We start from the raw sequence: 20,548 nt of genomic DNA on the forward strand, positions 1-20,548 counted from the left end.
ACTAGGACATAGTCGACTTATTTATGTGATATCTAAATGTATACACATCACTGTATTCATTTGTAAACTGACTCTATGTGCGTTCTGCCTAGCAGCATCACTGCAACGCCACTCAGTTAATCCATGCGTGGTCCCTGGAGCGTGTGTATGTGTGACCGGATGTACAAACACATGTTGGTTTGTGTACTCATACTTTGTTTGTTCACCAAGATCCCCTACCAGTGTTTGGTAAATGACTCTGATTAAATCTAATGTGTGCACTGATGCCAGTTAAACAACTCACTTATTGTAGTGCACCAACAGTAGTACAATGAGACAGAAAGTGGGTGCAGATCAGATAGGCTCCTCCCTGTTCAGGTATAGGGGCCATGTGTATGACAACATCACACACACAGGCAGCACTGCGGTGCAGGCTGTGCTGAACTGCTGCTGTGAAGGGCCCAACCTGCGTCCTAATAATAGAGGCGAGGGCGGAGGTTTCCATGAGTGAAGAGGATAAAAATAAACTGGCCAGTAGAGGGAGTGCTAGGAAACCAAGAGGATGCCATTGGCTCAAGCAGAGTATCAGCAGGTGTCAGAGAGCAAACATTTTAAGACCTTACTGATGCTACCTGGAATTGAATTTAACCCTTAAACAGACAAACATTCAAATATGGACGTTACAAAGGTACAAAATTCATTCTGTCCGGCAGCTAACACGGTGCTCAAACTGCTTCTTCTTCCTGCTGAATATATGCTGTGTAATATGCTCTATAGTTATTATACAGAGTGTGAATTTAATCAGTAATCACAATTCCCTATTATGTATAGCCTAAGAGGTAAATGTACTTTGGAGGTGCTGTTTTTCATAATGGATCTCTGAACAAAAACACAATCTTTTGATATGTCAGTGGTTACAACCCATGTATTAAATTGTTTAATTGGACGTTCAGAACCCATTTAATTACTTTACATATTAATATACATATAATAATACATATAAATGTGCATAAACACAATGTACCTAAATTCCTTGGCCTTTTTGCAAAGCTCTTCTGTTCTTCCTGACTATAACATCCTCAATCTCATCCTCATCTGCTTCCCTGATTTAGATTACATCCTCATCCTCAGAATAGGGAAATCAGGGAGAGCTCCTCTGTGTATACACAGAATTCAGGAACTGAACGCTGTTCACTATTAATAATATATGTGTTATTTACATTTTGTCAAAACAAATGTGAAAAAAATTTAACATAATTCATGAAATACTCACAATCTTTTGCCATACAGGTCTGCCACGACAGTTTCTGACTCGGCTCACTTTATGATCAAAACAGGCCAAACTCTAATAAATGATGAGAGGATTGATACCTTCTCTTTTGCCCCCTACATGTTGTCAAAGAGGCTGTTTTGGTGTAAGTTGCCTGTTTAAGGGTTAATTCTAACTGTTCTGAGTTGTCAGTGCATGGTGAAGAAAATAACTAATAACTGTACTGAAGGTATTTTAGTCGATTTTTAGGCCTTGAGACTTTTTAAGAGCCTGCAAATACCCTGTCAGGACTGACACGTCGATCAGATGTTGGACTGAAGCGCTTCCATAAAACCAGAGGGAGGAGCAGGCAGGTCAGACCGGAGGTTCGCCTCTCTGGGTCGTTCAGCTGAATCCTATTCTAACAGGTACCAGAACCGATAATTACAGTTGTGTTTGTGATCACACTGAAATTTAGGATTTTTTTTTTCTCTGTTCTTCCTCAGTATGCTTTTGTTTTGTAATACTTTCACTGTAAATGACCATTACTGTGTAATTCAAGGCAAAACCAAACTTACACCTCAATAAAAGAAGCTTGAAGGAAACTGTCGCTGGGCTCTTTTAAGACCTTAATAATAACTGAATTGCATCTTTTTCATGTTTTGCATAAAAGTGGTTATTTATAGTTGCCACAGTTAATGAACGAAGGCGAGACACACTGTAATGTATAAAGTTAAAGTTTATTTTTATAGGCATACACTGTACATAGCAGTAAATTCCATGTTGTTTCACTCATCTCTGTTGAGAAAGATCTCATGTGAAAGTGGGCTGTAATGTTGTGATTAACGCAAATCTGGGTGAACAGCAGATCTTTACGCAGTGAGCAAAGAAAACTGATCAGACGATGAATGATGTCTTACATTCATATGTGGGGCACTTTCATATTTGGTCAAATACTTGTCATTTTGCATCTCCTGTGATCATAACCTTACAGTGGTTACCGTTCACACAGCTCTGTTAATTATGCAACTCATCCACACTGTATCAAGCTTTGCCGCTGTGGAATCATTTGGCACTTACATGATTTTTTTAAGGAAGACTATTAATGTGTGACTGGTTAAATCATTAATTATGTATGTGTGTGTGTGTGTGTGTGTGTGTGTGTGTGTGTGTGTGTGTGTCTATTTGACTTCAAGATCATGTAAACTTGATGTTAGATGTTAGATGTGCATCGCTTCAATGTTAGCATGTGAAATGAAAAAGAGGAATGAGATCTCTCTACCACCAACCACAGTTTACATTCAGTCAGTCGGTTTCTCATCCGGTTGCCTATTTTTGCAGAACATTATTATAAATGCACACTAACATTTTTTTTTTTTTCACCATAGAGATGTGGTGGTGGTGATGCTAGCCACAGAAAAGGCTCACAGAGAAGCGTATTGACCCACAGAACCTGGGCTAGTTCTTCTGAGGGACAGTCAGAGGGTAACATCACACTACGATACTGAGTGACTCCACAGAGCGGCATTTGACTGAAGCTAATGCTCCGGCTAACATGTGTTAATGGTTTGTTTATCCAAGAGACAGCACATGCACTGTATTTCACTGTTCATCATTAGGTACAATGTAAAAGCTTGCGTTATGCATTGAGAGGTCAAACAAAAGCCCGGCTATAAGTACAGTAACAAAACCACTGAGAGAGTAACACGGTATGATAGGTAATCACAACCCTTTTTGCTTTGACAAGATGGAACGGAAAGCCTGGTGTGATGCCCGTGGCGCGGTAAGCCATAATGATTAATAGTAGGTATTATTGCCATTCTAAATTGTTAAGTTTCACAAGCTCGGCGTACACAGACTTGCAAGGTGGGTGGGTTTGGAGAGGTGGGTGAGAGAGAGCAGACGGTAAGGGGAAATGTTGCCTCTGAGGGAGGTGATACAATGTTCGCAGAGCAGGAGTACACGCTACCAGCAGGGAGGGGCTTTAATATGTTTGGAAGTGCAGCAGAGAGGGCCAAGTCAGTGACTGTTCATAGAAACCCATCGGCCAGATGTGACGCTGTAGGGAGGGGCAGAAGCGTTAGCGGGTGGCGCTCGATCAGGACGGGTTATGAAAAGTCACGTCTACCTCCCTCTCTATCCCCACATATTTGAGGGCGTCGGCTTGGCTGTATCTGTAAGAAGAAGATGAAGAAACGGAGTCAGATGAAGCATCAGCGTGGCTTGGCAAAAAAACCACTGCCCAGTTGTCTAAATCAAGATGAAAGGAAGTGCATCTTCACTTCAGAGACACTACAGTGGATGTGGATGCCCTGGAATATCCATGAGAGCCAAAACACCTGTAGTCAAAGAAGAGCTCCTCTCCCTGCAGGATAGCGCGTTTGGCAAAGATCCCAATGCGGTGGTCTCCGTTCACCATCACCACTGCAACAGCATCAAAGCCAAAGTCAAACAAGTCTGGTTCCTTTTACACATCAAAAAAAAAAAAAAAAAGAAGAAAAAAAAAATCTCATCAAGTCGGTCTTACTTCATGGCAACAAACAGTCTCACCTTTTGCGTAGCAGTTGGGGTTAACCGAATGATTTGCGAATCGGATTTTGTTCCCCTTTCGTGTGGCGTCCACGACAAAATCTGTTGGGAGACGGAAAAGATTACCGACTACTGCGTCTTGTGGTTGTTCAATAAACTCCCATGCCAGGAAGAAAAGGTAATACTTGCCATTGTTCAAGTTGAAAAGGAAGCTGGACATGTATTTGTCATAGATCCTGCCACGACGATCAGCTTCATCCTGGGAGATCAGCTACTCATGCATACACACACACACACACACACAAACACTGTGATTAGAGTGTAACCCACACACCGAAACGAGGGCGGATGAATAAAGCTTTTCAAATCCGTTGGACTTACCTCTCCGCAGTACTCCGAGATGAACTCATTCTTCTGAACAGGCTCTTTGATGAAGGTGCCCCAGCCGGCGACATCTGAGGGCGCCAAGAGGAGGTGCTGAGAGAGGTTAGATCACGTACGGTTAGACGAAACCATGAACCACTAAATTCTCTTTGTGTCCAGCAAAACAGAGCAAACAGACCGGGGATCGGACCTTCTGATCCCAGTGTACCTTTTTCAGGCCCCTCTGGATGCTGCAGTTCTTGCAGGAGACCACCTTGCTGTCCCAGTGGTCCGCCGCGCCGCAGGTCATGCACAGATCTGGGTCACACTCCCTCACGGCCAGGTAGCAAGGACACTGCTTGGTGTTACACTGTGTCTTACACCGGCAGCCTGGGAAGCGGTTCTGGCCTGGAAAACATTAAGACACGAAATCGCTCAGAATGGGGAGTACTGAGGAGTTCTAAAAATGCTTTTAAAAACGCCAAACAGCGATAATACTTCATGTGATCTGGCAGACTTGAATTAAGATTATGATGAATAATTCTCTCTAAATGCATTAATAAAAGCCTGGTGGCTGAGAGACACTGAGCGCCTCATCAGTCAGAGACCTCTGCTGGCAGCTATGCTGAAATACAAGTTTGCAGAGTGTAACACAACGCCCTCTGGGCAGATGAATGGAGAGATCAGGCAAGAATAACTGAAATGTCTTTCCAGCAGACTCAGCTGGGGGAAAATCATCCATAACAAGATCTCTGGGCAGCATTTGTCTTCTCTGTCTGCTGTCTTAACCTCCAATTCCCTGTGTGTGTGTGTGTGTGTGTGTGTGAATTTTGTGTGTCTGTGTATATTGTCGAGCATTGTTTAGCTGGAGCTGTCTGACTCATACTAATGGTGGAGATGATGTATCTCAGGCACAGAGCCTGTCACGTCCCTTTGATTTCTCTCCAAGTCTTTAGAGCACGCAAATGTGCAACTGTGGGCTGCTTCCTGTTTGGCCGCAGCTCTCCTCTGCTACGGGAAAACGCGAGGTAAGACGGGAAAGGAGGGGGATGAGAAGGTGACTGAGCGTCAAACAGAAGGCAAAGCCATCTATTCGGTGCCAGAAACGTTTTCTTCATCTTATTCCTCCGCTCCAAAGGACAAAATGCATTCCTCCAGCACGTGGCCATTTCGGGAAGGAGCGTTCTGGCTCATTTCAGCCGCGCCGAATGCCTTGACGAATTGTGAACGCAGCTCTGTGTTAAATGCCCACCTCTCCCTGCCAGAGGACAGTTTCTCCTGTGACCGCTGCCAGAGGACTGCAGGATCGTTTTACATTCTGCTGCCCTGCTCTATTGTGGCCCGGCGAAAGGGGCTTTAAAGCCACAGAGGGCCTTCAGTGGAAAATACCTTTTCCATCGAGATGTGAAACTGACAAAACTCTTCTTCTTTGAGCGGTTCGAGGCAGAGACGGGGAGATGTGTGTGTTCTGAGATAGTGGCGTGCGTGAGAGGTGAGCGGGTAAGGTGACACTCACACTCGTGCTCACACTGGCAGAACTTCTCACAGAAATTCTGGGTCATCACACATGGGCAGGAGCTGTCACATGGGTGGTCGGGGTGGTCACATGGCTGGTAGTTGTACACCTGATTGGACGAGTTATCTGGAGCAACAGAGGACAAAACCTTCAGACTGGCACAGTAAGCTGCATTGGATTTCAAAGGGCAGGATGGTAATGAAAAGGTGATTGTGTAATATTGCGAGGGGAACATACCTTTCTTTAGCTGAATCTTTGCCCATAACCTGGAGCACCAAAGAAACAGAAGGTAGAGGTGTATTAAGTTTGGTCAAAAAACTCATCTATTGCTTTGTCATTTTCTCCACAGCCTAGAGGAGGTGTTGTACATCCAACGGGCAAGACAAAATGGAAAAAGACACCTGCACACTGGGTTCATTCATGCGTCATGGTTTATTCAACATTCACATTCAACATTTCACCACAAATGGCAAAAAACTACCGGGTGACTAGCTGTAACCACTAATGGAGCACTGTGTGGCTTTAGTCTCTTTTTTGATTTCACTGTTGTAAAATTCTGCGCATACCACTTTATGTTCATGGTTTCTAACAGGATGAGGACGGGCAGGAGAGGGAGAATAACTGGCTATATCTTGCCTGTGTTTCCTCTTCTTCTTCTGTGGAGAGATCCCTCCATCCTCCAAAGGAACACGATGTATCAGGACCTCTTTCACTGCAAACTCATACACCTAGGGGGGGAGAAAAAAAAAAAACATGGACAAAAACATGCACAACTGTGAAGAAATTCCAAACTCTTCACCGTAATGCCGTTGTGTAACGCAGTGCCACTCGAGCTGAAAAGCACATCATGGCGATTACGCTGCAGAACATCCTGCCCCCCTCTTCTCCTATCAAAACTCTGCTGCTGAGGCCAAACGCGCATGCACGCACATGCTCTCAGCCCCCTCTGACTGCCAAAAACCAGATTTGGCTTCTTCCCTAGGACACAGACACACATAATGATGCAGCTGGTTTCAGCATTTCCACTCAGTCAAGCAGTAGGCGGGGCCCTCTGGAGGCTCGCAGGGCCATGCCAGACAGTGCAATACAGTACAATACAGTCTTTGGACCGGGCTGGCTGGGCAGTGGTACAAGAGGTACTGTAAGGGGGGGATTCAAAATGGCAAGGCTTCTTCAACATATCTATGCCACATCAGATCTGTTTTTATGTTGAGTCTCATATATGTATTACGTCTAAAAAACTAAAATCGTAGGCTGCAATATGTTTTGTACAAGCCTCCCTATGACACCACCCAGATATCGCTCACTTGACGTCGGGGTGGGAGAGCCTGAGACTGTCCCAGGCGGCCCGAGCCAAAACAGAATGACTGTGTCATGAGAGAATATGAGGCACGTCACATCTGGTAAGTATCTCTGTTTATGGTGCCACATGCCATTCTCTCTGTACTCACCCTAATTATTCACACCATAAAACCACAGGCACAGGATGCATGTGTTACGACACTCACTTTGACGCAAATGCAGCAGAAATCAGCAACGTAGGTATGCTGATTTGAAGACAAACAATTATGCATGTGTTTTGGAAAAGAGGTACACTCATGTACCTGGGGAAAATGAAAACAACTGCTATGTTTTATAGGTAGTGCTGGTGGCATTTGAAGTGTCAATATATCAGTTTTGAAGTTCTGGCGACACCATGATATGAAGAGTAAACAAAGAGTAAAAAAAAGTGGTGGCCTCTATTTCATGCCAGTGGTACTGCGTGTACTGGTGTATCCTAAAATGAAGGACACATTTCGCATAAACCCCGTGGGTTTCTGTCACAAAGTGAATGTTGCTACTTGTTACCCCTCCTCCTCCTCCTCCTCCTCCTCGCTGGCGTTACTTAATGTGCGTTTGTATTCTCTTTGGCTTTAGGGCGATATTTCCAATCAGCCTCAGCACATTACACAATCTGCCATCACACCAAAAAATGAAACCTTCGGCTTTGTTTGCACTGGCAGAACAGCACCCACTTTCTGTTTTGTGCCATAAAGCAATCCAGCACGGATGATAATCTCATTCGCGGTGGTCATGTTTATTTACCAGTAATTAGCCTGCACTAATGTTTCAAAATGAATGTGTTTAGGAATATTAAAAGTCAACATGTAGCACCTTCAAAATGGCCATGCTTTGTTTCAAATTTGAGGCACAATTAAAAGTGTTCATTTACTTGCTCAAATGTGCAAATGACCCTGTGTTGCTGATCAATACTGCTCAGTCGTCTGTTACTATGATGGCTGCTGAGATTTTGAGCCCGTTGTTGGCCATGCGAACACACATGGATTACAAGCTCTTAAATACGGGCACTTGTTCAGTCAGTTTGGAACAACACTGTCAAAATGGTTCTTTAAACATTTCTAACCTAAAGTGTAAAATTAACTTGGGTTGTGGTGTCAAAAATATTGCTTCTACATGTGATGACAGAATAATCACTTATCTTATAACTCCCATACTCTGAATCTTGGGTCTGTATACAGACATGGACAGGAATAGCCACTAGATGGTGCTAAAGCTTCATAAAATGACAGGGTGAACCTTTAAATAACGGCTTGTGCTGTAAAACTTTTATTACATGTGCAGTAGTGCAGCATCTTTGAGTTCTGCTGGGTGGGTTACAGAGAAACATGGGAGGTTTGTGAGCATTACTGAGTGTGTGATCAGCGGGTGTTTCACCTGTTTACAGTTCTTGGTACCGATGAGGCGAGCGATGGAGCAGAAGTTGTTGTAGTAGGTGCCGTGCAGGACCCTGAACAGCGACTCCTCCGCCCCGCTCCACTGGACCACACACCCTTCCTGCTGCTCGCGCTCCTCCTCCCCTGGACGCAGCTTGATGGGAGACTGGCACCGGGAGTTTCCTTCTGTTACACACACAAGAGACACACACACACAAATACAGACACATATAGTTTGGTCAAAGGCAACACATCATTTTTTGTTAGTTTTCACTGCACACACAAACACACACACACACTCACACACACGCACATGCAGTGAAGTATCAGTAATTTAGCTTTGGCTGAAAGTTTTTGACACATTTACTAAGCAGTTCTTTCAGCTTTCATCTAATCTAATATGCGCACACATAAACACAAACACACACTTTGGCACTACTAACTTTACCACATGTAAACACACTAATATTTGTGCACTTTTTTTTTTTTTTTTTTTTAAATCTCAAGACACACACACACACACACACATGCACACACATGCACACACATAAACACACACAGGGGACCATAGGGTCTGAGTTAGCCTGCTGGATATTAAAAGATGCTCATACACCCACAGCTCAAGGCAGATAGCTCAATGTTGCTTGGCAACAGGATGAACGCAGCACTGCTGTGGCCACATGCTCCAGCACTGGGCATGTTTATTAATCCACTCATCAATCTGTGTTTCTCAACATTATCTCAAAATGTGTGAGAGAGACTGCTGAGTCACTGGCTGAGCAACAGCGATTTCCAAAATGAAGGAGTGAGGAGACTTCCAGTGTGGCAGGCAGCGATGGCGCTGAGCAACAACCTCAAAGCACAAGAGGGAGGAGGATGACGAGCCAGAGGAGATTGCTCTTATTTCCCTCCCACTGCTCTCCACATGAAGATGTCGATAGAAAGAAAAAAGAAACGACAGCAGGGGGAGGAGGGATAGAGGGAAGAAAGTGTTTGCTTTGGGGCTGAAGCATGCAAACGAACGGTCGGCTTATTTTGTTTGGAGGGGCAGAGTGGATATTGAGAGGAGACAGAGGAGGAGAGACAGAGGGGAGTGCAGGATACTTTTTCAAAACTGTCATCTCCAGCCAAATTTCACTTTCTGAAGGGCTGCAGTCAGTCAGGACAGGCGGGCTTACTGAAAGGCGAGATCTGTGGCTGAGTTTACTGTAAGTGATTCATCCACTCAGTCATCCACTGACTCAATGCTGAGACATTTAAAATAACAGACACACGGTATGGCAGGCTCAACTGCCTTAACAGAATTACCTAGAACTACCTTAGAGTCTGGACTAATGTAGGAATAACAATAATAGATCTGATCAGCTGCACTAAATCCAGACAGAAACATTTTTAAAATAACGTAAAAGCTTCTTAACCAAAACTGCAACTTAAACATAATTAGTTTAATACTATATATGATTAATACTGCTGCTTATACATGGATTGTTGCATGTATGCTCAAATATATTCCAATATTGTAATGATAAATATGTTAAAGCAATGTATGTGCATACAGTGTATGTTAAAGGTGCACTACATAAAATTACCAGGGTCACTTGAGGTGAGGACTGTGTAGACTCAGCTGACAAAAACATGGAATAAGCACATATTTATAATCAGTGGTTCAGTTTGAAAATGAAAACCAATGAGAACCATCAAATTACAAGCTTAATCTACTTTTTTTTGGCTGCCGAGTCTAAGGGCCCTATCTTGTGCCACCCGCTATCCGCTGCCACTACCCGCTACCCGCAAATTGCGGATTTAGGAACTTCCGCTATCCCTAAACGGTATCTTGCGCCACCCGCTACCCGCTATCCGTTATGCCGACTCCGTCATTTGTGCCTGGATGTGTGTCCGTGGGCGTGTTTCATGCGCTATCCCTAAAGTTGCTATCTTGCGCACACACTTTAGGATAGCGGCTATCCCTAAAGTTTGGGCTGTTAGGAGAGCGCGCCCAGGCGGCTTCAATGCGCGCCCCGACGGAGCCTCGCCACGCACACGGTCGGACTGATACCGGGACGCCGCCGGAATGGACTGAGTATATTACTCATATAGACTGTTTAGAGGAAAGACTGTTTTAATTGGACACGTTTTCTGGTTTTATCATAAGCCAGCAGCTGTGCTATATTTTTATTTTTAATATTTTATTTGCCCAATCTACCTTGTCAATAAATTAGTTTACACATAGTTCCACCTCTGCCTCTTGTGTGTGTGTGGTGTGGCCCGGGGATTTTACTCAATCAGTACAACCTTGTGACACGTCCACTTGGACACATGTGGCTCCACCTCCCGAATTAACTCGCCTATAATATAATATATGTGTATATATAAAGCCACCTTGCTTTAGCCTCAGCAGAACCCCTGAGAAAATCTACCTTCCTCTCTCCATCGCGGGTTTAGGATTTAGGATTTAGGATAGCGCAGCCTGCCCTTAAAGGCAATGGCACCTGGCACACTGATTGGTTTAACTGGCGTAACGCCCAAAACACGCCTATCCATAATATAGCGGGTAGAGCAGGTGTTTTGCGGATAGCGGGAGGTGCACAAGATAGCAACTTTTACGGGGGAGCGCCTCTTCCTAAATCCTAAATCCGCAAATAGCGGGTTTAGGGAGTCTGGCGCAAGATAGGGTCCTAAAGGTTACTCGCTCTAATCGACCCCCAGTAGTTATACATAGTACACTTTAAACAAATACTGATTACGATATATTATTTTCATGTTTTTATTTTTCATTATTCAGCTCAGCTGTATTTATGTCCTTTATGAATGCTGTTAATTATGTATTTAGAGACATTAAACACTGAATGGGGTCAAAGTGACCCTAAAGATAATTGGGGGGTTAAATCCAGTGTTGTGCCTCTCCTACCTGAGGAGGAGGTGGTTTCGCGGTCGCTGTCGCCCTCCTTGCCCTCCTCAGCAGAACCAGCGGACGGTCCGGCACAGCTGGAGCTGGGCGGGCGCTGTTGTCTCCGCCGCCGCCGAGACCTCTGGGAACGCAACATATTCTGATCCACAAACTCCTTCGCCCCTTTCTTTACAAGAGAAATGAGAGTGGAGGAAAGAAAAACACAGAGGCAGAGGTTGTAGAGAAATAAGAAGCATTAAAGGAGCATTGCAGTGAACGCTGAATTTACAAGATGCTGCCTACCTGTAACAGGAAGCAGTCCAGACCACACGGCTCAGTCTCCATGCGGATCTCCTTGCTCTTCCTCTTGTAAACATTGGGTGTAGCGTGGAAAGCTTCAGTGATACAAAGAGACATATTTGGAAATCTCACATACACACAGCATGGCAGCAGTAGCTAGCAGCAGTGCATGAATTATTACATAAAACAAGTAAGACACCAGAGGAGACATAAGCAGGATTATGGTGGAACATAAAGCCCCCTACTTGGTTTACTCAACATTTGAAGTCATGTAGCAGAGTTTACCCACCATTTTAAGATGTTATATTTTATTTACCACTGTATCACTGGGAATTAGGCGAATATCATGTTGTATCAAAACCAAAAAAATCTGTGATTCTTGGCTCAGCAAGCCATACATGTGTGGGGAGCTTTGATTTTTTCACCACAGTTCTTGTATGTCAAGTTTTTTTTTTTTTTTTTTTTTTTTTTTTTGAGGCTATTAATGATACAGAGCATTCAGCACTGCTTTTGAGTAATAAAAACATTAGGCCAAATAAGTGACTTTTCCACTTCTGCGTATGGATTTCTCTTTAAGGGTTGCACAAACTTTTCAGGACTTTGGCGGACTGCACAGGGACAAACTTTAGCCCTATTCAGCTTTTGGTGTTGTGAATTGTTGGTATATGTTTAAATTAAAAAGACGACACTTGAATTCTGTTGGTTCTCACAAGCCTTTTTGTTTTTTCCAAGGCCTAAACCAAAGTACAAACCTAAACATGAAGAAGGCGAATCGTTCATGGTAATCAAGCAAGCAATCAAGCGATAGCAATTAGAAATCAAACTAATACAAATCTACAGGGAAAAAAAAAACGAATATTTATGAAAATGAAACGAGATATTGAGTAATTACGGTGGAGGAAGCAATCGTATTTGAAGCAACGTCTGCAGAAGAGCGTGTGGAAGGAGTGCAGAGACTGCTCCCGCTGCACGGACTTGGCGAAGGGCCCGTCCATGTTGGGCGTGCAGAGGGGAGGCAGCTTCACTGGGCTGGGGGGCTCCAGGAGATCCTTATACCTGTGGATATAGCAGCTGGTCAGGAGTCTAAATACATCAACATCAAAATAATGCTGTAGTGACTAAGTCCTATAGAAATGCTGTGAAAAAAAAAACAAAAAAAAACATCAGCTTGGCTAAGAATTTTACATAGTCATTATTAATCTTGTCCTGTTTGGGCTGGCTGCACTTTGAAGCCGGAGAGAGTTTACACAGTGGTTATTTTACCTGCGTGCACTGCTTGGCAGCACACTCTCTGCTGACTATCAGTATGCTCTTTTGAAGTTGGAAATTGGGCAAGGTTGTAAACATTGTTTTCAAAGTGAAGCTCTTTCAGATGCTGATGCAAGTGCTCCTTTGAGTCAGAGAGCCTGAGAGAAGCCACCATTATTACTTTTCTCCCTGAGAACTGGCGTCTCCATGGTGAACACTAAGCAACGGCCTGTTCAGCATTGTGCACATAGATGCCTGGTTTGGTTGCACTTGTCTTACTTTTCCTTCAGCTCCTCCATGGTGCCCTTGTAGGGGAACATCGAGGCGATGGCCGTAAATATCTTATCGTGCGGGATCTTCTTGCTGCTGGAAAGATCCTTCGCTTTTGGAGACAGAGACAGAAAGCAAGGCGGTGAACCAAGTTTGCCATACAAGTCGCTCGCGTCTTGTCTGCACATCAGGTTTTCATTCAGATTCTCAAATATAGATTCGCAAATAAAGCTTGGGCAATGAAACATGTTGCAATGATACAGTGAATTTCCCAGCGCTCTGGGCCAATTAAGAGTGTGTGGTGGTGCATGTGGTAGATATTTTAACTGAGTGCTAAAGTCTGACAGCTCCGAATGAATAATCTCTTTGTAAACATACGATCTAATGTGTACAGTAATTTTCGATGTACGTTATCTATTATGTATGTGTACGTCATGCATGAACGTGTATGTGCACGAGCAGCTGAGTTAGCGGTGCCCAGGTGTGCTTGTCTTACACTCTCACTCAGTGTTGGTATACAAGTTTCCCATAAAGCCTGCTACGAGAGGTCATTAGGTACAGTAATTAGAGCTGGGCCATATCAGTGTCATGGACAAACAGGTTCCCTCATACACAGTGCCCAGGCTGGGACACAGGGGCTAGTTTAAAGTAAACAATGCCAGCGCAAGAGCTGCAGTGGCAAGCCGACCTTCTGGCACCTGTACAGTATAATGAGGAGGAACAATGCCAACTGTGGTCAAACTGCACTTTCCTTGTTCTTTCAGGGGCCACAGTCCGAGGCAGGACAGCAAACACACACGCCAAACAGCAAAGGACCCTCTGCAAGCGCTTGGACACACTCACCTTCGGTAATACTCCTCCTCTTTCTCTTCAGGAAGGCCACGGTGCCTGCTTTGGTGTCCTCTGAGCCCTCCACTGAGCTCCGCCTCATTGCTCTCTCCTCCTCTTTCTTCTCCACCTCCTCCTCCGCCACTGCTTCCTCCTCCTCCTCCTCCTCTTCCTCCTGGTCAGAGTACTGGCTCAGGGCCTCCACCAGCTCTTTAAAGATCTCATCGTTGATAAACCCCCCCTCTGGGACACACAACAAAATCAATATTTCAGCACTCACATGCGTCAACATGTATTCCCGAAAATAACCCCTCCCTCCCGTGACTCTCAAAGCATGACGTCAGCGGACTGTTTGCATCCAGTGATAAATCAGACTGACGGGGATGAGATGATGAGATCTGTGGGGTGTGAAGCGCTGGACACACACCTCTGTCTCCGTGGACGCCGTCGTAGTTGTCGATGAGCTCCTCCAGGAAGGCCTCGTCCTGTTCCAGCACCTCGTCGCCCATGTATGGGATGTTGTGGAGGAACGTCTCATCCTCCACCTGGATGGGACACAGCAACACACCAGAGGGAGTCATAAAGACAGAGAAAGACAGAAGAGATAGAAAGTGTGTGTGTGTGTGCGCAGTGGTTTATGCATACCAATAAGCCTTACATGTGATGTCAATGTCAGAATGACCTCAGAGGATGTTAATGTTATTGACAATAAATTAGTCCTATACTGTGCCAGGCATGACTTATTACACCTCTCCCAAACTGTGTAAATGCATCAAATGTGGTAGTTTGTGTATGCATACCACACATAAAGACAGAAAAGTCTAAACCATTAATTATGAGGTGCAATTTGAGTGAACTATCCCTTTAATAAAACTGACTTGGGGACAACAAGTAATCTTTGGTGTAATTTTTCCATAGAGTTGGAATGTAAGCACCTACACATAGTTCAAAGCTTGTTCAAACACTGTATTATATTAATGAGCAAGAGATGTGGTGAGTAACTGCAGCTGTCTGTTACAATGTGAGGCTGATAGGCACGCTACACAAAGAAAATGCAAATATAAGGGACACCATGGGCTGAAGTAAATGAGACAGCCTCTACAGGTGGAAGACAGGTTTATTTTTTTCACTTTGACGGAGCCAGGCTAACGACTCCCATAGACTCCAAGTCTTTATGCTAAGCTAACAAGAAATGCTATCCATAAAAACCAAACCACTGGCCTTACAGAGGTGAAAATGGTATCAAACATCTTGTCTCAACCTGGGAAAGTTGGAGAAAGGCTGTTTTGCCCAAAGCGCTTGAGTATTTATTTAATGATGATGTATATATTGCTAGTGACTTTCTCTAATATGAAGTATTGATATGAATTTTTGAGACATATAATGTAATTAGTCCATATAGTGCTGGTTTGCCTGATATTTAACATACATACAGTTTTGTTTATGGAGTTTTCATACACTAATGAAGGTGCTATTGGACCAGAAACACATGAGTAATAAATTAAAATAGCTCTGTATTGCATGAGCAGTGGGTGGGGTCTTTAATCTTAGAAATTATGTAGAAATAATGTGTTCTCATGAGCACATGCTCAAGTGAGAGGGTCCCACACCTGCAGTAACAGTGTAATCACAGCATTACCAACACAGTATCATCTATTTCATACCATGAAATTGTGCTGCAGAGGTGACCAGGAGTACATGAAGGGGATCCCTGCGACTGTTGAGAGTGGCCGCATGGCGATGGCCTGAGCTTTGAACGCTGGGAAGCCGAACTCCACCGCGCACATCTGTAAGGGGAGAGGAGCGGCAGAAGAAGAACAGTCCTCGCGATTATTTCACAATTTGAAAATAATGTAAGTGAATACACATGCGGTCCAATCCCCTACTGGGAAAATAAACGCAGCTCACAAAATATGGAGGACCTTTGCCAGCATCTGTGAACACAAACATGCTGCTGTGCCCTCAGGCTGTTTGTATGATGGTGCTCTCACAGGGGGTTTAGCCATAGACCGCTGTAACTCCGCCATGTGATCCCGCTCTGGCACACAGATCCTCCCTGAGAAAATTAGTGACACCTGACAGCCGGGCGGGAGAGCGGAGCAGAACACTGGACCTGAGAGTGATGTTATCCCTTTCTCACGACACATCACATTACACGTCAACACAATAATAACCAGGATTACTTGCTGAGTGAGAACGGCCCGGACACGATTATGAGTCAAGACAGAGTCGCACAATACAGGCAAGATTATTAGTTGGGTCTGAGGCAGAAGACAGAAATAAGGGGAGAGTATATATGATGCACTGACTAGTCATGTCTCTCTCAGTGTCTCTCTGTCTTAAACATAAACACACACACACACACACACACACACACACACACACACCTTCTTGCTGGACAGAGCTCCACTTGAAGTAGATAGAGGGATAGACTGAATCCTGAGCTTGGACCAATCTGCGTTCAGGATATCTGTCTGTTGCTCAATCTTTTGCCTGTTGGACATGAACAGGGCCTGGAAGCAAACACAAAAGACAAAAGAAAATATCAAACAGAGTACGCACACAAAAAGTGAGGCACATACACAGTCCAGTACGCTCATAAAACCTTAAAAAAAGAACTTGACCTCCCTTTCCATGAGCAATAATGTAAGAGTGAGAAAAGCAGGTGGGCCCACCTTGACCTGCTCAGCTTTTTTAAGGCGTTTTAATTGGCGAAGGCGCATGTACTCTGACTTGACCCTTCTCCTCCACTCCAGCAGGCTGCGAGACGCCGTATAGGAGGACGGCTGAGATCTTGTGGTTGGCGGGACAGGACCGGTGGCCGGAGCTGGAGCTTCTGTTTCGTCCATGGCTCTGTGGAACAACATGGATATCAAATGCTTGGCCAACCCAGTGCCACAAAAACACTCCAAACTGTGTTAAAAACTTTGATTTTTTCCCCCATCTTTGTCGTATTCATCAATGTTAAAGAATAGAGGAATCCCTAATTTGAATGCTTGAATGTTGATGAGCATATTAGCATTATATTTTTCCAAACACCTAACTACTTTCCCTTTCTCTTCTCTCTCTCTCTTTCTCTTGCATACACTCACTCCCACACATACACACAACAAAAATCTCCCTAATATTCCTATAAGGATTTGCAGAGTGTCTGTGGTACTAGTGAGTTTATCAGGCCTCATCATACATTGTGGCATGCTCTATCTCCTATGGCTGCTACAATAATAACCCCACTATAATATCCACATAGGGACTGAATAGTTTTGCTGCTACATATGTATGTTGACCTAAAAGTCATCACAGGATATTATAGCAATGTAGCCTGTGTCTCTCCTACTCACACTCACTTACAAACTTCCCCATTTACACTCACTGTGCATCTACCAGAAAGACTGCCCCCTCTGTTGGCAAAACAAAATTGACATCTAACGTTAAAAAGGGTCCTATCATTCCGCCCTGGTGTTTTAAAGTATCTGCTCAATGGTAGCCCGTCACTGGCCCACTACCGAGAGTGGTATTAGAGCAAACAGCAAAAGCACAGATACATATATATATCTATCCCCGTTAATTTAACAGTGCGGTGCATCCACATTGCTCAGGAGTGGGCGTGCCTCTTCTGAAAAGCAATATGAAGCGGAGCAGAAAAGTGCGTAGTACAGTTTTTCTGTATTGCATAACCACCCCGGTGATCATCAACTTCCCTCGCTGATCTAAAACAGAATTAATAATAAACCAAAATGCAAACAGAGTCTGGGAAACTAGTCTATCTTTTCCGGACCACGAGTCGTGCACAGCGTCAGCCACAGCTGAGAAGTGTGCTACGTACAGCCCCGTAGCTGCAGCCCCGCTGAAACGGAGCTACTGCACAGTATCCATTTAAATTTGGAGCACTTTAAAGACGTGCGCACCGAGCACCATAATGACAGCATGCTATCCTGGCGGACGCGTGTGCACGTCCACCTCTACATTCAGTGTCGCAGTTATGAAATACCTTCAAATCCCCGTGTCTTGCGTCCTATTTGTTGCGACTAGAGCCCGCAACGCGATGAAGTCCCCCCTCTTTTCTATCAGAGAGATCCAGTGCAATTAAAACGCTGTGTCTTTGCTATGGATCTGACGCAGATATCGTCTCCACAAGGCGAGGGGATCTAAGAAAAATCCCTACGTTGTCCAGGAGCATGGTGCTAGAGGTTGTTGTTGTTGTAGCCTACAATTAAATAGCTGCGCACTTGGCTTGGCTGAGACAGCCCGAGCAGAGGGGTGACGTCTTTATTATGATCACAGCCTTTCCTACTAGAGGAGGATTTAGTATTATTCTGCGTCCTGGGAATAAAAAAAGTAGCGTGGAGCTGCTACGGCATGGCCATTTACATGCACACACAGGATCTGATGTAACTATACACTGTGCTGTATCCAAACGCGTAACGGTACCGGACACTAACTAATAGGATGTTGTTTTGGTCCGCATTGTGAGAGCTATGAATGCAGTTTTTGAAGAAAAGGAGAAGGAATTACGCACTCCCAAATCACATTTCAAGGCAAAACTTTAAATCCATATCATAAGGTTAATGGAATATTACCGTTAAATCAAATGGGATACAAAAATACCACAAAGCTTCGATAATGTAACTGTACACTACTGAGTACCACAGACATCATAGAAGTCCCAGTAGAAATTATATAGTGATTTTTTCGGTAGAGATAGTCGAATGGAAGTGGTTTAAAATAAAATAACCTTCATCAATTATTCTCCCTGAGTGTGCAGGTTACCATCGTGGCTCTGTTTATGAAGGATTTATAGTCTACAACTGCAGTTTCTTATCGTAACAGGTGTAGATCTCTGCTAATTCTTCCTACATTCCTACAGATGCGTACTTCTGTCGAGCGGAAAAAGGCTTAGTTGTTGTTTTTAACCTCCTCCTCCAGGGAGAGCTCAACGCGTCTTGGGAGGGGTGAAGGAGGTCCTCTGCGTTAGGGCAATGATGCCTTCAGGGTCACCTTGTAAGATCCTGTGCTTCAGAGATTCCCGAGTTGTGAATTAAGTTAATTTGGTTAATTTGGTTCCTGTAACAAACATTGTCTTTGGAGTGCTGTTTTATTTTAGTGGCATTGAGCTACTCAGAGGTGCAGTGGCAGGAAAATAATTGTTAATAAGTTGGAAAGTTGCAGATCAAAAAAAGGGCCCAACAGTCTACAGTCAAATGAAGTGACAAGAAAAACACACAAGGCATTTCTAAACATTTATAGTATGGATTACCAAACTATACAATACCATGAATAAATATATTTTCTGCCACAAAACCCACATGGTAATCCTAATGTCTTCATGCAGAAAAAGTTTTGGCTGTTTGTTTGTGCAGGACATATTTTAGAGCAGGTGCTTTCATAGATTCTAGAAAAAAGTTTTCATTAAAAATAAGAAAAATTAGAAAAAAAAAAAAAACAAAACCGGTACAATTAGGCGGTAACACTTCACAATAAGAGTACAACAATTAACGTTAGTTAATGCTGTAATAAACATTAAGTAACTGGTAATAAACATTAAGTAACAGTTAACTAACTGTTAACTAATGTGTCTAAGAATCATGTATTAATGCTGTTCATGCTAAGGTATTCATTTATATGTTATTTAAGGATTATTGTAGATATTATTAACATTAGTAAATGCCATAATAATCATTAACTAACAGTTAATTCACCATTATGGCATTAACTAACATTAACTCACGTTAATTGTTGTACTCTTATTGTAAAGTGTTACCAATTAGGCTACTGTGGCTACATAATGGCTTTAGCTTGATAAAGGACTACAGTTTCTAGGGTGCTGGAGCGCCGATTTCAGTCAGCTGGCCAGCTCTCAGTGACAAAAATGCTTTTGTGCCCAACTCACCAAGAGTTTTTGCTCAAAATATCAGTAAAATTTCTTTCAAACAGTCATGCTGGCTCTTGCTGCAAAAAAGAATGAAGTGGGACAAGCACTTAGCACAAAATAAATTTAATTTTAAGATCATGATCCTACACGACTAGTCAGCACTATTCATAAGGTATCTACTCTTGCCAATACATTTTATCAACCCAGACCCACGGTCAGGCCCAGTTCAAGCTTTCCCGGTAGTACTGACCACTTTGTCGATTCATGTGCTGCTAATCCTAATATTTCCGACAGGATTTGAAGGCAGCACATGTCACCCAGCCCCGCCACCTCTGCTGCGCTGGTGCGCCTGCGTGAAAACTAAACCCTCAGCTCTGTCTGTAATGGCCCTCTTCGATTGTCAAGGGTGAACCAGGAACTTTCCCTAAGCAGGGACGTAAACCCGTAAAGTTCAGGGGCCGATTGTGTCTCCTTTTTTCTACTGCGTGGAGAAAAGATAGGAAGGGCTTCAGTTTGAGTTTTTTGTAGCCTTTCTTTATTTTTTCTCCACTGTTTGACTCTGCAGTAGAGACCCTGCTCTCACAAACGCAGTGATTTTTTCATCCTTTTTTTTTTTTTTTTTTTTTTTTTTTTTCATTTCTAACCACTTTTAGTATTTTATTATAGATCTACAATATTTTGCATATACATCAGCATTTCTGATAGCCAAGTTGAGATTCCACAGAATACTGCAACAATTAAAAACAGTCTTGCCATGAAATGTCTCAGCCTATTCCATTATTATTTTTTGCAG

The 20,548-nt window shown here is 43.6% G+C and overlaps 1 protein-coding gene across 3 annotated transcripts; it reads right to left on the reverse strand.

Annotated features, from left to right (window-relative positions):
• Positions 1-1,949: 1,949 nt before the first annotated feature.
• Positions 1,950-18,803, reverse strand: ezh1 (enhancer of zeste 1 polycomb repressive complex 2 subunit). 3 transcript variants are annotated; one of them, XM_030058059.1, is made up of 20 exons: positions 18,619-18,803; positions 16,559-16,736; positions 16,271-16,396; positions 15,548-15,670; positions 14,311-14,428; positions 13,899-14,126; positions 13,065-13,167; positions 12,430-12,593; positions 11,541-11,632; positions 11,259-11,424; positions 8,352-8,536; positions 6,273-6,364; positions 5,874-5,902; positions 5,637-5,762; positions 4,350-4,528; positions 4,139-4,234; positions 3,947-4,028; positions 3,779-3,859; positions 3,568-3,652; positions 1,950-3,402 (listed from the first exon to the last, which is right to left on the reverse strand). In XM_030058059.1, the coding sequence occupies exons 2-20, from the start codon at positions 16,730-16,732 to the stop codon at positions 3,327-3,329; spliced, it is 2,325 nt and encodes a 774-aa protein (XP_029913919.1). In that variant the 5' UTR covers positions 16,733-16,736; positions 18,619-18,803; the 3' UTR covers positions 1,950-3,326. The 3 variants fall into 3 exon arrangements, with proteins under 3 accessions (XP_029913919.1, XP_029913920.1, XP_029913918.1); XM_030058060.1 differs by having other exon boundaries at positions 18,759-18,788; XM_030058058.1 differs by lacking the exon at positions 18,619-18,803 and adding an exon at positions 17,875-18,595.
• Positions 18,804-20,548: the final 1,745 nt, after the last annotated feature.

This window comes from Myripristis murdjan, chromosome 8, assembly GCF_902150065.1.
Source record: "Myripristis murdjan chromosome 8, fMyrMur1.1, whole genome shotgun sequence".
In the NCBI taxonomy this organism is placed as follows: Eukaryota; Metazoa; Chordata; class Actinopteri; order Holocentriformes; family Holocentridae; genus Myripristis; species Myripristis murdjan.

What these genes read in the sequence shown, in the direction of transcription:
- ezh1 (XM_030058059.1), bottom strand. Translation starts at nt 16,732, where the DNA reads ATGGACGAAACAGAAGCTCCAGCTCCGGCCACCGGTCCTGTCCCGCCA. An exon ending in CTCTGCAGCACAATTTCATG is followed by an intron (nt 14,429 to 15,547) that starts GTATGAAATAGA and finishes TGTCCCATCCAG; the next exon opens with GTGGAGGATGAGACGTTCCT. An exon ending in GAGGAGGAGTATTACCGAAG is followed by an intron (nt 13,168 to 13,898) that starts GTGAGTGTGTCC and finishes TGTCTCCAAAAG; the next exon opens with CGAAGGATCTTTCCAGCAGC.